At 30.7% G+C, this 18,322-nt stretch overlaps 1 protein-coding gene across 6 annotated transcripts in view; it reads left to right on the top strand.

Annotated features, from left to right (window-relative positions):
- Positions 1-18,322, top strand: part of LOC106085140 (uncharacterized) — a 194,788-nt gene that overhangs the window by 135,394 nt on the left and 41,072 nt on the right. For all 6 annotated transcript variants that reach the window (XM_059368331.1, XM_059368330.1, XM_013249203.2 and 3 more), the window contains one exon: positions 10,512-10,769. In XM_059368331.1, the coding sequence (XP_059224314.1) occupies positions 10,512-10,769 (258 nt within the window). The remainder of the gene's footprint in view (positions 1-10,511; positions 10,770-18,322) is intronic.

Below are 18,322 nucleotides of genomic sequence, written 5' to 3'. Positions count from 1 at the left end.
TATGACTACCAACAACTGTGCCAAGTATGGACTAAATCGGTTGATATCCTGATATAGCTGTCATGTAAACCGATCTCCCAATTTAGCTATTAGAGGACGCAATTTTTATTCGATTTGCCTGAAGATTGTATTTTTCGATGACTTTTAACAACCATGACAAGTATGGCCCATATCGGTCCATAACTTAATCTAGCTCATATATATATTGAAAAAGTCATTCAATTATCCTGGTGGGGTGTATATAAGATTCGGCCAGGCCTAACTTAGCACGCTTTTACTTGTTTTATTTAATTTCTACCTTCTTTTGAGAAACTGGCCCTTACTTTTTGTTTAAAAACTATCAATTATTTTTGAATTTTATTTTATTCACCATATTCTTTGTTGTAGTTTACCACCACTTTCAAATTACGGTTATCTCAAATTATCATAACTAAAAAAATTGGCAAATCTTTTAAGGTTTTGTTTATTTTTTTTTCTTCTTCTTTAAGCCCGGGAGTGGTTTTGTTAAAACTCTAATTCTATTCTTCCTCTTCTACTTTTATTTCATTTATTTTATGTTATGTTGGATTTTTCGTATTTGGACTCATGATGGATGAATTGTCAGAGACTTTTTGAATATCCAAAAAAATTCTGTGAATCAGTGTTGAGTTTTTGGTTATCGATTTCGTGGGTAAAAATCGTGATGACCGGTTAGTCAAAGTGTTGAAATAAAATTATAAAGAAAAAACTACTTTAAATAAATGATAAAAATAAGAAAATGTTGAAAAATTCCAAGCAATAAGATTTTTTGTAATACATAAAAAAAAATAAAAAAATTAAAAAAAAACAATGTTAAAAAAATCCAAGCAATAACATTTTTTGTTATTTATTAAATGAAATTTATGTAATTAAGTTACGCAAAAATATTTTGAAAAAAATTTCGGTTGGTCCGATTCTTACATGCTAGTGAGAAGCTCCCGGAGCTATAACTTTGGTTAAGCAGCAATCAGCATTAAGTGATTGAAGATTTTACCAAAGAACAATAACAACGTACCTTCATAGCATTCCATGACAATGGAGCTTTTAATGTAACACGTAGCCAGAATGATGTGCAAGTGGTAGTAATCTGGCTTAGGAATTACAAGACAGCAGGTGTCGATGGATTGCAGCTTAGCTAAAACCCATAAAACACCCGCTTCTCATTTTCGATTTCAATGAAATTAAATATTTTTAAAGCCACCGTGGCATAGAGGTTATCATATCCGCCTGTGACGCTGAACGCCTGGGTTCAAATCCTGGCGAGAATAACAGAAAAAGAAAATTTCAGCGGTGGATATGCCCTCTTATTGCTGGCGACATAAGTGTACCATATAAAAATTTCTACCCAAAGAGATTTCGTACGCCGTTAAGATTCGGCAGCAAAAAATGGAGGACTCTTATCATTGAGCTCAACTTTAAGTGGGCACCAATCAATGATATATGACAAGTTAGCTCCTGTGCCAGAAATCTACTCATGAGCAAATTTTCAATTTGCTATATTTTTGATATTAAAGGCAATTATATTAACGTGACATTAACGTTGAAAAAATTTTAAGCATATAATATCCTGAGTTTTATTTTTTATTCCTTAAAAGCAGAGGATTTTTTCTAAAGATTACCCATGCCAGCCAAAAAAGCAATAGCTTATCGAAGCATATTTTATTTAAAACGAAATATTTTTTCGGTTATTTACATTTTCTGGCAATAAATTCTATTAACTTCAATTTTTTTTATACCTTTACCCAGCAAAAAATTTATTAATTAAAACTTAAATAAACGAACCATAAATTTGGTCCATAACTTGTTCTCATAAAATACGAGATTCAGAAATTCTGCTAAATACGAGTACCAATGGCTATTATTGCCGTTTTGCTCAAGACATATGTTTATTAAACAATTCGACTTCAGTGAAAAAATGTAATACAATAAATTTTATTAGCAACGTTAATTAATAGGAGCCGTTTTTTGGAATGAGTATGAAAATTAAGAAGGTGAGAAGAAATTTTAATACATTTTTGGAGCAAAATATATGGTTAAGAACTTTAACAAAAAAATTTAAAAAAAAAAATTAATTTTTGTAAAAAATCTTTTAAGATTTTTTTAATTTTTTTTTTATATCAATGAGTGCAGTCCAATTCAAATTTAAGCTCAATGATAAGGGACCCCCTTTTTATAGCCGAGTTCGTACGGCGTGCCTCAGTACTACACCTCTTCGGAGAGAAGTTATACATGGCATAGTACCTCACAAATGTTGCCAGCATTAGGAGGGGAAACCCATCGCTGAAAATTATTTTTTTTTATGGTCTCGCCAGGATTCGAACCCAGGCGTTCAGCGTCGTAGCCGGACATGCTAACCTCTGCGTTATGGTGGCCTCTTGGGATAACACATTTTTAAAAATCCGCAAGTCCTTCCTGTGTCTATCACAATTTGAGGGCTAAAAGTGTACTCTACGACCAAACACCTTTTATTACCATCCTATTCTGATCGGTTTTCATAGAAGAATGGAGGGAAGGGGATTGCCCTCTGACACTTCCTTTCATTTGTGTACAATATGTTCTCATTCGTCCTACATGACAGTTTGGGTTTGTTTATATTGGGAAGAGTGGGTCGCTCCCCCCCAAGGCTAAGACCCAATAGACAATTTATTTAAGTCATTTATTGTCGAGATCTATATCTCCTGCTGAACGGCAAAGCGTGACCCAGATACTTGGATCCTTATTACAACATTAGATTAGAACTCTACTGCCATAGAACTTTTTTTAACTCCCATAATATTCCGATCGAACTACACTACACATTGAATGGTATTTAGTGGGACTCTGCCAAATGTGTATATCAGATTCGTATTCAACTCCTAAAGAACTTTCATTTGATACCCATTTTGTGACGTTGGACATTTATGACCGTTTTGGGGGTTTTTAAGGTTGGGGAGGTCGCGTAGATACCTTGAACCAAAATCTTACAGATGTGTACTCAACTTCCAAATACCTTTCATTTGATACCCCTCTTATCCCTATCACAAAATATGTCCTGTTGAAGGGTTTGGGGGTGGGGAGACCCCTCAGATTCCAAGGAATAAATTTTTATATCAAATTCTTTTTCTGCTTTTAAATATCTGCTGGAGGTTTTTGGGGGTGGAGAGGCCCCTCAGACACCAAGGAATAAATTTTTATATCAAATTCTAACTCTACTTTTAAATACCTTTTATTTGATATCCATATTTTCCCAATTGGTAAATATGTCTTGCTGGTGGGTTTTGGGGGGTTGGGAGGGGCCTCCCCCAACCGCAAAGAACACATTTTTATAGCAGATTTTTACTCTACTTTTAAATACCTTTCATTTGATATCAATATTGCCCAAAGCGGTGAAAGTGTCTTCTAGGGGGGTTTTTTGGGGATGGGGGATCGGTCGCCTCCTGAATACTTAGGGTGAAATTTTACCAAGTTTTTACTCTACTTTTAAATATCTTTCATTTGATACCCATATTGTCCCAACCGGTAAACATGTCCGCTCGGGTGGGTTTTAAGATGGGGCGTTCCCCTAGATTATTTGACCCGAAAATTGTATACCAATTTTGTGTTTTTGGAGTACTATAAGGTGGCATACAAAATTTCGGTTAAATCGGTGCACTCATATCCGAGATGTGGCATTTTGGAATGTTGGGGTAAGACGGAAGGTCCGCCCCCCTCTTCGGATATCAAACAATTAAGTACACTAATTTCACTGGGGTTCAGTGAAAGTTTCATGAAAATCGGTTCAGTGAAAGTTTCATTAAAACCGGATCAGCTGTTTTTGAGTCTATAGGGAACAGACAAACAAAACGCAACAATTTCATTTTTATATAAAAGATTATAATTTATGACTTAATGGTAAAAGTTTTATAGATTTAGAAAATACTTGCTCCAAAATTGTTTCCCAAGACCTTGTAAACTACCAATAGTAAAAAAACAACTTAATCAATTTAAGTTTTTTCCTAATACCCATGAGTTCAAAAAAAAACTAGAACAGCTCTAAATTTATGTTTTCGCTTTTGGTGTCCGATAGTTTGTAAAACGCATAAGTTCATCAAGCAAGAATTTTGCAAACAAATAACATGCCCATACATAAACAAAAAACTAAACAATTATTTAGACTAAGAAGGTATTTCACTCATTGACTAAACTAACAATTTGAAAACATTCAAAACAAATAACATAGTCCCATCGACCTCATGCAAATATTTATTTAAATTGGATTTGCTTGTTCATTTTACGTTCAAACAATGAAACGTTGGGAAATTTTTTGCAGAGATTTTTTGAATATGCCATAAATTTAAATTAAACAAGGAAATAATTGACTTAAATGTTGACATGAAAAGTCTCACCCTTGTTTCATTCATCATGGGAGGCAAATGAAAACAAAAAAATATTTAAAAAAAAAAACAACAAAAATAAAAATAAAATAAACTGTAAGACCAAATAAGCATATGTCTACATTAACAAAAAAATAAAATATTGATCTAAGGCCTTAAATACAATTTTAAACATTAAGGAAGAACTTTTAGACAATGAAATTAGTCCAGAAGATATATCTATACAAGGGCTTTATATACTCGTTGTCTAAACAAACAAGTTTAGACCTATCTACATTACTTTTAGTATTTACATTTATGCCAAACCTCTTTGTATAACTCACAACTATGGTTATGTCAAATATTTCATGGCAAGTCATGGAGAAGAACTTGACCATTTACTTCATATCATTACAACGATGAGCACATAAACTCTACCCTATTAATCTACATTTGAAGTGTAACCTATACTCTCTTCTTTGTCTCACTCATAATTGCCCATAAACACATGAGATGTTATGTCTGGCAAAGCCTTCCATCCTTCAATTCTTCTTTTGTCATTGAAGCCCCTCTTGCTGCCGAAGTTTATTCCAAAGACCAACCTCCGCACATACAGTCCACTCGGTATAAAGCATCATCTAATTTATTCCGTTCCCCGCAGCTTTCGTTCCGATTCCCTCTCTCTAATGTAATTCAGTATTGATTTTTGTATTACATCGATAGGTGTACGAATATGTATAATTTTGTACTATATGCCGTGTGTAATTGTAGTTCTATCGAGTGCGAATCAGATATACTAGATAGTCTTCCAGTGAAATGTTGTTCTGTCTTAAAATCATGCGATAACAAGTAACAGCGTCATGTACTAAAATGAAACATAGCAATAGATAATATTTCTGAAAAAAAGTTATACTAAGTTACTATATATTTCCATGAAAAAATAAAAAATTTTAGTGGACAAAGTCTATATTAAGAATCGAAATATCGATTTCCATGAAAAAATAAAAAATTTTAGTGGACAAAGTCGATATTAAAAGTCGAAATATCGATTTTTGTACAAAATTTCGCCAATTCTCATTTTATTTTAATTTGTTTGATTTGGGGAAAATTTGAATTGGAAATCGATAAATAATAGATATTGATGTTACCGATTTTAAATAAGTTATCGATATTGATGGTATCGATTTAAATAATCTATTGATATTAAAGTTGTCGATTTTAAATAAGTTATCGTTATTAAAGTTATCGCTTTTAAATAAGTTATCGATATTAAAGTAATCAATTTTAAATTTATTGTTATTGGAAAACAAAAATCGCAACTTCTCATTTTATTATTTTTTTTTTTTTTGATATAGGGAAAATTGGAATTGGAAATCGATAAGTAATCGATATTGATGTTTCGATTTTAAATCAGTTATCGATATTGATGTTATCGATTTTAAATAAGTTATTGATATTAAAGTTGTCGATTTTAAATAAGTTTTCGATATTAAACCAATCAATTTTAAATTTACCGTTATTGGAAAACAAAAAATTGCAACTTCTCATTTTATTTTTATTTTTTGATATCGGGAAAATTGGAATTGGAAATCGATAAGTAATCGATATTGATGCTGTCGATTTTAAATAAGTTATAGATATTGATGTTATCGATTTTTAATAAGTTATTGATGTTAAAGTGGTCGATTTTAAATAAGTTATCGCAATTAAAGTTATCGATTTTATAAGTTTTCGTTATTATTTTAAAGTTATGTATTTTAAAGTTATTATATTGAAGTTATGTATTTTGAAGTTATGTATTTTAAACTTATCGTTATTGGAAAACAAAAAATGGTAATACATATGAGAATTATATTGAGATTCTATCTGCATGACAATAAGCATAAATTGGTATTGGTAAAAACAATAATTGACAATCGATAAGTCCTTTTTAGTGAAACAAATGCCAATTTAAAAGTTTGAGTTATCGTTATTTAAGTTATGGATATTAGATTTATAGATATCAGAATACAATAGGTTGGAATATTTTGTTTGCATGACTGATTTTATTTACATGAAAATGATGGAAAATCCATTGGTAAACCCGATAATTGGCTATCAATAGGTCAACTTTAGTTAAATATTTTTGTCACTTCATGAAGGTTTTAAATTAAATTTGGTTTATTTTACAGAAATACCAATATGAATTTTTTCACAGAGGCAAATTTGAGTATTCGTCATTAGGTAGAGTAAAGTTAACGATATTGCGAATAGTTGAATTGCCTATCGATATCGATTTTAATAAAACGATTAATCGGAGTATTTTGGATAATTATACACTGATTTTATATAATTTATAATTATGTTGAGAATAGCTAAACTATCTATCGATATTATTAAAACGATAAATCGAAATATTTGGGCTAATTATATGCTGATGCATGACAATAATTAAAGATTTTTAGTTAATATCAATAACTACATTTAATTTGTGAAAGTTTCAAATTTTACACAGAGGCCAATTTTAATAATCGATATTAGATACTGAGAATAGTTAAATTATCTATGCAAGAGGTATCGATTTGTAAGTAATGGATATAATATTTAAAGATATTGGAAAACGATAAATCAGAATATTTGGGAGAATTACATACTGTTCTCATACGCATGACCGCAATTGAAAATCCATTGGTAATATCAATAATTGACAATCGATAAGTCTATTTTAGATTGAAATTCTGCCTCCTTGTTAATGTTTCAAATTGCATTTGATTTATAGCACACTAAGGCCAATTTAACTAATCGTTAGTAAAGTTAACGATGTTGGAAATAGTTAGGTCATCTTTACAAAAGGTATACATTTTAAAGTTATGAATATAAAATTTAACGATATTGCAAAACGATAAAACGGAATATTTAGAGGAATTATATGAAAATCTGTTGGTAATATTAATAATTGGCGATAGTAATCGATAAGTCGATTTTAGTTTAAAATTCTGACACATTGTTAAAGTTTATTTTGATTTATTTTATAGGAGAACTTTCAAGTAATTGAAGTTGGATATCGTAAAGTTAAGGATATTGGGAATCGCTAGATCGATACTTGAGTTATCGATTTTGAAATCATCGATAGTCAATTTATCGATATTAGGAAACGTTAAATCGGAGTATTTAAGAACAATTGGTTAAAACTATAATTTGGAATTGTGCAGTCTATTTTAAAAAATCAATTTTAGTAGACAATTTTACCCATCTTTTAATTTGAGTCTAAAATAGATTTTATTAAAGGGAAAGACGTCATCAATAATGAAAAATTTAAAATTGATTTTAGGAAACAGTATTTAGTAAATTGACCATAGTGTTAGACTTTATTTTCCTGTTTAGGTTAGGTTAGGTTGAAAAGAGGGTGCGGATATTAATCCGCCCTATGCCACTATGAACATACACCTAAGCCTACTTGCTTGTTGTCCTCTCTAAATACTAAAAAAGTAACCACGAAAAAGAAAATCTAATATAGCAATGCCGTGTTACTTACAAAATCCTTAACTGTTTAGTATTGAGTGAAATTGAAGTTATCGATTATTTTTAGCCTAACAACGATTTATTGGAAATTTAAAAATCGATATTTCTAAAATAAATTTGGAAAATTAAGCAAATTTTGCGATTATATTTTCTTGGTAAAGTACTGACAGAAATTTAAGTTAACGATGTAGAAAGTCGATATGTTATCGTTATTCGAGTAAATAAATCGAATTTAACTTTCAATTTTGTCGATATATTATTATTAAGGTTATTATTACACTAGAAAACGAATAGATTTGTACCGGAACCTATGCTCTACTGCAGTGGGAAAGATGGTAGATAGCTATTGGTCCTGTTTTTTTCGCCAGGAATGTATAACATCTTAAAGATCATGTAAAAACCTATGTATAGTGTACTATATTTTACTTAAAGCCTAAAAGCAGATTAAATTTAATAAAAACTACTTTTGCTTGTAGAAAAATTGCTCAAAGACAGATAAGAAAGTTTAATTAAATTTACCATGATAAGGAAAAATGTTCCTATATAACATTGCAAAGAGAGATAAGGAACTTTATTTAAGCATTTTCAAATACTAACAACCCTAAAAGTAGGCAATTGAAAATGCGCGAACTTGATTTGAAAAATTTTCCTTAGTGAAAGACGTTTAAAAAAAGAAAAGGGGCTTTTTTAATTTTCTAGACTAAACATAACTATTTTTATAATCTACGAAAATGTGAATTTTGGCTATTTAGCTAATTATAGCTGTCACTTTGTGGCAAGTTATCGAGATATCAACTATTGGATAGCTAAGAAGAGCTTTAAGAGTATTTCAAACAAAGCGTTGCCATATCTGTTAATCTAGAAAACTATCGTTGCTCTAGATATTTTCTATAACAGCCGATAACTCGTACACTGCTAAACAGCCATATAGAAAGCTATCGTTGCTCTAGATATTTTCGATAACAGCCGATTACTCGTACACTGCAAAACAGCCCCATGATTACTTTCGACTTTTCTACACAAAATGAATGAAGTAGTATAGAAAGCTATAGTTGTTTTTCGATAACATTTGAAATCGGTGACAAATGGTAACATCAATGTCATCTTACATCGGTTGCAAGCAATAAAATCGATGTCATCTTAAATGGATTACAAACGATAACATCGATATCATCTTACATCGATATCATCTCATATCGATTACAAACGATAACGTTGAAAACTTAAATTTGTATTAATGTTTAAGGGGGCAAATCGATAACATTTGATATCGAAGAAAGACGATAATATCGTTGCCATCTCACATCGATTACAAACGATAACATCAATGCCATCTCACATCGATTACAAACGAGAACATCGATATTAGCTTACATCGATTACAAACTATTGCATCGATATTAGCTTACATCGATTACAAACGATTGCATCGATATCATCTCACATCGATTACAAACGATAACATTTGAAAACTAACATTTTTATTAATGTTTTAGGAGGCTATCATTGAGATAGTTGTCGATAACACACTATAACATTCGATCATCTAAATTTATACAATACGATAACATCCGATAACTAGTAATATTTTTAAGGGATATTTTCTTTGAGTGTTTTGTAAAAAACAACTTGAACTGAAAATCAAATTTATTTATGACACACTTACATTTGCCTTTATTAAGAATTAGATTTGTAAACTTTCTTTTTATTTTGGCAAATATACAAGTATTTATTTATCTACTCATTGTTTATGTTTCCAAAGAAATTGGAGAAAAACCAAACCAATGACTAGAAATCAAAACAAATAAAATTAGGCAAGCAAGTTTATGTTGAATGGCGAAACAACAGATTTTTACCATTCTAGGAGATATAGACACGTGGGTGTAATTGTTGACCTATTTCACATAAAAACCATATATAACCAATTGCTAAGTATTCACTAGCAAAAGCCAATTGCCAATTTTTTAATAAATTAAACAAAGCTCATAATAGTTTCTTTTAAGACACTGGTACCTACATATGTTTTTTAGTTTTTACTTCTTTTTTCAATAATGAAATTGTATGTCTAAACAAATTCACTTGACATTTTGATTAATGGATTTGCTTTGTATTTCCCACAGTCACGTATGATCATGGGTATTTCACCGAAATCTCCATATATCTTCTCATACTCATATAGATGTCTATTTTAGAAAAGAAAAAAAAAGAAAAACACAAATTGTAGATAAAACATTTTTGTTTTGAGTTACTTAGCTGACACAAATTTTAAAATATAATTTTGCGCCACAGACAAGTAAATGCAAAATATTTAGCATGAAAGCCAAATGAAATAGTTTTTCTGAGAAAAAAATTGGGAAAATATGATTTTATATATATGTGTATTAGACATTTGCGCTAACACAACTCATAAAAGAAAAAATAATTTTAATGAGATAAAACCTAAAAATAAAATAAAAAATTAAAAAATTATTGCAAACTAGTTTTTGCAACTTTCTGGAATTTATACAATCTATAAATTAAATGTTTATCCTTTTTTTAATTTAAGAAACAAGACAAATTTTTTTCCCATTCTCAATTCAATACATTTTTATTTAATTTTTTCCAAATATCTTAATAACATGTTTCATTTATTTTTTTTTTTCTTCTCTTTTCCCTTTTCAGATCAACCAGCAGCGTTAGTACACTTGCTCAGTTGCCCACAGACAGTCTTGGCTCTTCGTCCATGGCCCCTTTGCAAACACACACTGAGGCTCAAAGTGTTCAGTGTTTAAATTCGACACAATCGTACGACCATCAGGATTCTCATAGTCCAACACAAGCGACCAAACGTTCTCACCTACAGCATCAGCAGTCGATAGCGGAATCCCTAGAATCCACGTCGATAGGTTGTGCAACGTCTAGTGAATATTCAAGCGCAAGGTAAGTGTTAAGAAAATCTTTAAAACTAAAGTTTAAGACATTGTTAGGCTAGTATAAAGTTCATAACAAATATGTAAAAAATCCCTATATAAATACAACTTCTTTGAATTTAAGAAACCACAAAGTGTTATCGATAACTGTATCAAACACAACGATGTACAAGATACAGCTCTCGATAACAACCCGCAATTTTCGTATAGCTCTCTAAAGAACTCAGGGAAATGTGAGCTACATCGATTTTTGTGTATAAAATAAATCAGATGTTCTAAAAGCAAATCGTTGGTCTGAATTATTTTCGATAATAATTGATAACTTCGATAACTCCTTTGAGAACCCATAACAAACACAGGCCTTAAACAAACAGAAACCGGCGAAAATATTTTCTTTGCTTGAAAAGAGGGTGCAGATATTAATCCGGGCCGTGCCACTATGGACATACAACTCAGTCAGTAATCGGCTTGTTGTGCCCTCTAAATACAAAAAAAATCGATAAAGCTTATCGATAACAAACTACAACAAGCACTTGGATAACAGCCGATAAATATTTTTTTCATAGTTTGCTATACTACTACTGTACTACTATACTACTGTACATATCTACCGGATTTGCAAATACAAATTTCCATTCCATTAAGAAACAGGGGGAAACTTCTCACATATCAATGAGCGCTGTCCAATTTCAGTTTAAGCTCAATGATAAGTGGTCTCCTTTTTATAGCCGAGTCCAAACGGCGTGCCGCAGTGAAGTTTTTACATGGCATAGTACCTCACAAATGTTGCCAGCATTAGAAGGGGATAACCACCGCTAAAATTTTTTTCTGATGTTCACGCCAGGATTCGAACCCAGACGTTCAGCGTCATAAGCGGACTTGCTAACCTCTGCGCTACAATGGCCTCCATCTACCGGATTTGTAGTATAGGATAATATACTGAATTTTTATCAATGACATCGAATATCGTATCTCGACAACAAACAATAAAGTTCGATAACTCATATGTTCCATTCTCAAACGAAAAAACTTCCCCAAACTAATTTGGTATACTATAAATACACGCCAACAACCGATAACTCACCAACATTAGTAAATGCATACCGATAATTAACCCTAAAAATCCATAACTTTAGATTAAGCATATCGATAACAAACGATAACATTCTAAAACTTATATTATCCATTACATAGCAACTAAGCGGCTGCAATCTAACTAAATAGCAGTCGATAAAAATCGAAAAATATTTATATTCATAATGATAAAACTCGATAACTCATACAACCAAAACAACCGCAATACCTAAGTTATATGCTTTTCACCTTTAAACAATAGTTTTCCTCAGCAGGCGATAACAGGCGAAAAATATTATTTATACCCATATCGATAATAAGTGGTGCTTTATTTTACCATACAAAGCTATCGTAGTTGTAGAAGAAGTTAATATACCTAATATTCAGAGATAACTTCAAAAAACGCATATCGATAAAAAAAACGATAAACTCAAATTCTCCAATATTCTTTATTTCCACATCGCTAAGTTTTGCTACATGTTATCGCACAAATCTAGTGCAATTGTATTTTAGAATTATGTACTGGATATTTATCGATAATTTTGAATAACGCATATCGAAGACAAATGATAAAATTCGATAACTTATATTTTCCATTCTGCAACAACAAAATGAACTGCAAACCTAAGTGGATTTTTCCACGTCACCGGTTGATTTTTTCAAAATTTTTCTCTTGAACACTCCACGTACTCGAAGTAATTTACTCAATATAATGCCATGTAGACAAAAGTTTCGAGTTGCTTGAAAAAACCCATTGTCTTTTTAAAACTACACATTTTAATACCTACCACCGAAGGATGGGGGTATACTCATTTCGTCATTCCGTTTGCAACACATCGAAATATTCATTTCCGATCCTATAAAGTATATATATTCTAGATCGTCGTAGAAATCTAAGACGATCTAGCCATGTCCGTCCGTCTGTCTGTTGAAATCACGCTACAGTTTTTTAAAAATAAAGATATTGAGCTGAAACTTTGCACAGATTCTTTTTTTGTTCATAAGGAGGTTAAACTCGAAAATGGGCTATGCCGAACTATATCTTTATGTTTCCCCCATATAGACCAATTCGACGATTTAGGGTATTTGGCCCATAAAAGCCACATTTATTATACGATTTTGCTGAAATTTGGGGCAGTGAGTTGTGTTAGGCCCATCAACATTTTTCTTTAATTTGACCCAGAGCGGTCCAGATTTGGATATAGCTTCCATATAGACCGATCTCTGGATTTAAAGTTTTGGGCCCATAAAAGGCGCATTTATTGTCCGATATCCCCAAAATTGGGGACAGTGAGTTGTCTTAGGCGCATCGATATTCGTCTTCAATCTGGCCCTCATCGGTCAAGATTTGGATATAGCTGCCATATAGACCGATCTGTCGACTTAAGGTTTTGGGCCTATAAAAGGGGCATTTATTGTCCGATTTCGCCGAAATTAGGGAGAGTAAGTTATGTTAGACCCATCCCCATTCCTCTTCAATTTGGCCCAGATCGGTCAAGATTTTGATATAGCTGCCATATAGACCCATCTCTCGACTTAAGGTTTTGGGCCCATAAAAGACGCATTTATAATCCGATTTCACTCAAATTTGACATAGTGAGTTATGTTAGGCTTTTCGACATCCGTGTCGTTGTTGGTCCAAATCGGCCCATATTTCGATATAGCTGCTATAAATTATGAGTTTTTCACCGGACTATGACGAAAGGTGGTTTACATTTATAACCGAGGTGGTGGGTATCCTACGCCTTTTTACTTGTTATAATTTATAAACTTCACTTTTTGACTTTAATTGACTTTTGTCTATAATTATTCCTTTTGTTACCTAATGTGTTTTGGAAAATAGCCACCTGTTAACCCAAGAGCTATTTTGAAACCCTATGCAATGTTTTTTTTTTCTTTTCATTTCACAAGAGTTTTTATGTAAACATTTTTTTTTTTTTGTTTTAGTGTTGAATTTTAAAGTAAACAAATTCAATTTCTTTGCATTTGATTAAAATCTTAGCGGGTTTCTTTTTTTCTTTGCCGTTCACCATAAAAGTTTCACAGAATATTAAGCAGCCATAATAAAAAAAATGAAAATTGAGAAATATATTACGAAAGAGAAATGCATTAAATTTTCAGGGAAATACCAAAGATTTTATGAAGCAACCTTTAGCAGAGGAAGCACAATTCTTGTTCACTGCCTTTTTTGGGACTTCAAATCTTTTGTTGACTCAACTCAACTGAAAAACGGTGTTACGCATTACCCTAAGCATTTTTGGAAAGAAATTAGAGATAAAATAAAATTGGGCTAAAAGATAATAGTAGCAGTGAAGGACAGATCAACAAACCAAACAAACAAAATCTTCAGCTTATATTTTCTTAGCTGATTTGGTTAGTACTTCTGCAATGTGTTCTTCATAATGATTTTTTCAAATATTAGCTCATATTTGATTTAATTTTCACCCACACTCCAACAACAACAGCAAACTTATAATTTCTTATACTATTAATCATATTATTTGTGTCACAAAAATTTCAACAGAAGAATGAAAACTGCATGACTATATTCACGCAGAGCTCCAACAATCACTTTCGCGTTGTATGTACTTAAGCAACACGGGATGATTTAATAAATCTTCATAAAAAATACTAAGATTTGCCGCTTAGTCTTAATATAATAATCCAAATGAATTCATTAAACACAAAGAGTAGAGATGTAGAGGTGAAGAGATGAAGTAAGACAACAAGCGGTAAAGGGTAAACACTTTCCACTATATGTGAGTGTCATAATCAGATATACACACTCAAAAAAAAATTGTCATGGTAGTCATGTGACAACTTTGATAATTATATAGAAAATATAATTTTTATAAATATCTCCAGCTCAGAATGAGGGGAGATACCAATGCCAAGATATGAGTTTTTGCAGTTTAACCTTAGCGTCTACCGCTTACTTCTTCCTTATCAACCTTTACATTTCCATCTTCTTTCCTATCAACATTTACATCTCCAAGGACGATTTAACTATTTACCAAAGGCTGACTGCATAGGCAGCGTAAGCTTGATCTTACCAATAGATCTTTAAGTATCCCTCATTTACAGCATTATGTATCATCAGTGTCTCTACGACCAAGTTTGTAGTCAACATGCCAACATTTTATTGTAAATTATTTTCACAGTCGATTCCGCTATTTGTCGCAGTCCAACTGCACTGGGCATGAACTTTACCTTACTAATAAACAAATGCAAATTTGCCCATACACATTCCATTAAGGAACAGGGGAAAACTTCTCACATATCAATGAGTCCGATTAAAATTTTATGCTCAATAATAAGGGGCCTCCTTTTTATAGCCGAATCCGAATGGCATGCCACAGTGCGTTACGTCTTGTTTTTAGATGGCCGCCATGTTATTTTTTTTCAAATAACATTGTTCCTCACACGAGCATTAGGAGGGGATAACCATTGCTGAAAATCGTTTCTGATGTATGCAACAGGATTCGAACCGAGACGTTCAGTGTCATAGGCGGACATGCTAACATTTACGCTACGGTGGCCTCCAATACACGTTTACTGTTAAAACTCTTCATCTGCGGCTGTATGTATCATCAGTGTCTCTACGACCAAAGTTGATTTAAAATTGTTAAACCTTTTAACAGTCGATTTAGATATTTTTTATCATGCTCTGACTTCACAAATAAGCTTAATTTAGTTTAAATAGTTTTTTTTTTTGCTGATGGTACTCAATGATATAGATGAAGAGTGTTCACCTCCATCTATATCATTGAGTATCATCAGTGTCTTAACGACCAAGTTTGAACTCTGCATTGTATTATTGATTCCAGCAAAGTTGAAAACTAGCCAGACACGCAGAAACTAGCGTCATCTATTACTTAAACCATGCACCGTTCCTTTCATGTTATAGTTTAAAACTAATGACCATAGTTCCTACCCTTAGTTTCCACTCTTTTCACCCCCACACCCTTTTTGGGTTTTTTTTTTTGAGCCCAGCAAATTGTTTCCTTTTGTATGCCATCAAACAACTTTTACCAAGAAACTAACAAAATCAATAGTTTTACAAACTTTAATAGTTTCCAGTTAGACTAGTTACCAGTTATCAGTTAGACATCTCCATGCTATGTTTCTAGAAACCCCAATTGGCGTATAATTCAATTATGACCCCTTGCTCGATAGTATTTAGTGGGCAAGGTGTCTTTGACTTGGTTGCGAGAATTTTGCACACCTGTTAGAATTTCCACGAAAGCGAAAGAAGCTTATCTATGATTTTTATGGCTTGCCGTGCCAAAGATAATGAAACACCCTATTGCCGCCAATAGCAAATATTAATAAAAGAAGTGCACTGTAAAAGCAGGGAGGGTGTTCACCAGAGGTGTGACAGACAAAAAAACAATCTTTACTAGAGAAAAAATTTTTTAATAAAATTTGTTATAGAACCATATAATGATAACATTTTCTATAGAAAAAAATAAAACAGAAATTCTTAAAAAAAATTGACAAAATTAAATAAAAATTTTTTTCTAAATTTTCTATGAAAATAAAATTTTTGACAAAATTTCCCATAAAAATAAAATTTTGACAAAATTTTTATAGAAATAAAAATTTGACAACATTTTTATAAAAATAAAAATTTAACAACATTTTTTATAAAAATAAAATGTATACAAAATTTTCTATAAAAATAAAAATTTAACAACATTTTTTATAGAAATAAAAATTTGAAAATATTTTCTATAAAAACAAAATATTTACGAAATTTTCTACAAAAATAAAATAATTACAATATTTTCTATAATAATTTAATTTTTTTTATAAAAATTTAGTTTTTTATAAAAATTTAATTTTTTATAAAAATGTAATTTTTTTATAAAAATGTAATTTTTTATAATATGTAATTTTTTTATAATATGTAATTTTTTTATAATATGTAATTTTTTTATAAAATTTAATTTTTTAATATAAGTTAAATTTTTCTAAAGAAATTAAATTTTTTAATAAAAATTAAATTTTTTTATAAAAACTAATTTTTTTTATAAAAATTAATTTTTTTTTTTTTAATTAAATTTTTTTTATAAAAATTCAATTTTTTTATAAAAATTCAATTTTTCTAAAGAAATTAAATATATTTTAAAAAAATTAAAATTTTCTTAAAAAGTTAAATATATTTTATAAAAATTAAATTTTTCTAAAAAATTAAATGCTTTAATAAAAAATAAATTTTTTTATAACAATTAAATTTTTTTTTTAAATTAAGTTAAGGCAAAATTGAAAAAATAAAATGAAATATTGCCTAACAGCAATGAAAATAAAAAAATTGTCGCTGTTTGTCTGGCTCGAAATCATATATTTATCAAAAAATAATGCAAAAATATTTGTTTTTACACAATTTTCTATAAAAATAAAATTTTTACAAAAATTTCCATAAAAAAAATTTTACAAAAAAAAAACTATACAAATATATTTTTTACAAAAAAAACCGAATTAAATAATTTTGAAATATTTTACAAAAAAAAAATTACAGAAAACTAAATTTTAACAAGTTTTCAAAAAAAAAAATTGAAAAAAATTACAGCAATTTGCAGAAAAAGTTACAAAAATTTTCCAATAAAATATTTAATAATTTTCTTCAGTATTTTTTTGAAAAAAATATTTTTGAACAATTTTGTTTTTGTAAAATTCTCTAAAAAATATCCAATTATAAAAATCAATTAGTATTTGTTTCTCAGATTTTTTTGTGTGTTCCTTATAGTCTCAAAACGGCTGAACCGATTTTCTTGAAATTTTCAAAGATGGTTCATTATAGGCTCATGGTGAAAATAGGGTACTTCATTTTTTCATATCTGAAGGGGGAGCGGACCCTCCCCCTTTCCCCCTTATTTTCAGAAACGCCAGATCTCGGAGATCGGTGGTACAATGTAAGCAAAATTTTGTGCTTTCTCTTATAGTAACCTAGAAACAAAAATATGCTATCCAAATTTCGGATGGGGTACCTAGGGGCGACGCCCCACCCCCAAAACCTACCAAATATACATAAAGGTCAATCACGACAATATGGGACTCAAATGAAAGGTACATTTAAGATTAGAAATTAGATAATCTAATTGTCGGACCAAGTGTTTGGAGGACCACCCCAACCCACAAAACACACTAAATTGGGTATATTTATCGACCATACCAATATGGGACTCAAATGAAAGGCATTGGTTTGCCCAAAAAGTAATTGTCGGTAATATAGTAGTAATATAGTCGGCGTTGACAAATTTTTTCAACGGCTTGTGACTCTGTAATTGCATTCTTTCTTCTGTCAGTTATCAGCTGTTACTTTTAGCTTGCTTTAGAAAAAAAGTGCGCGAAATTTTGTTTACATTTGTTTGTGTGGCGTTAATTTTAATATGGGTACCACATGTATTGAAAGAAATTCATTTAACAAACCGAATCAACGCTTGTGATATGCACCTTAAGCGCAATGAATTCGATCCGTTTTTAAAA

This window comes from Stomoxys calcitrans, chromosome 4 (genome assembly GCF_963082655.1).
Source record: "Stomoxys calcitrans chromosome 4, idStoCalc2.1, whole genome shotgun sequence".
Lineage (NCBI taxonomy): Eukaryota > Metazoa > Arthropoda > Insecta > Diptera > Muscidae > Stomoxys > Stomoxys calcitrans.
Note: the sequence above shows the minus strand (reverse complement) of the source record. Positions and strands in the feature narration are given on the sequence as shown.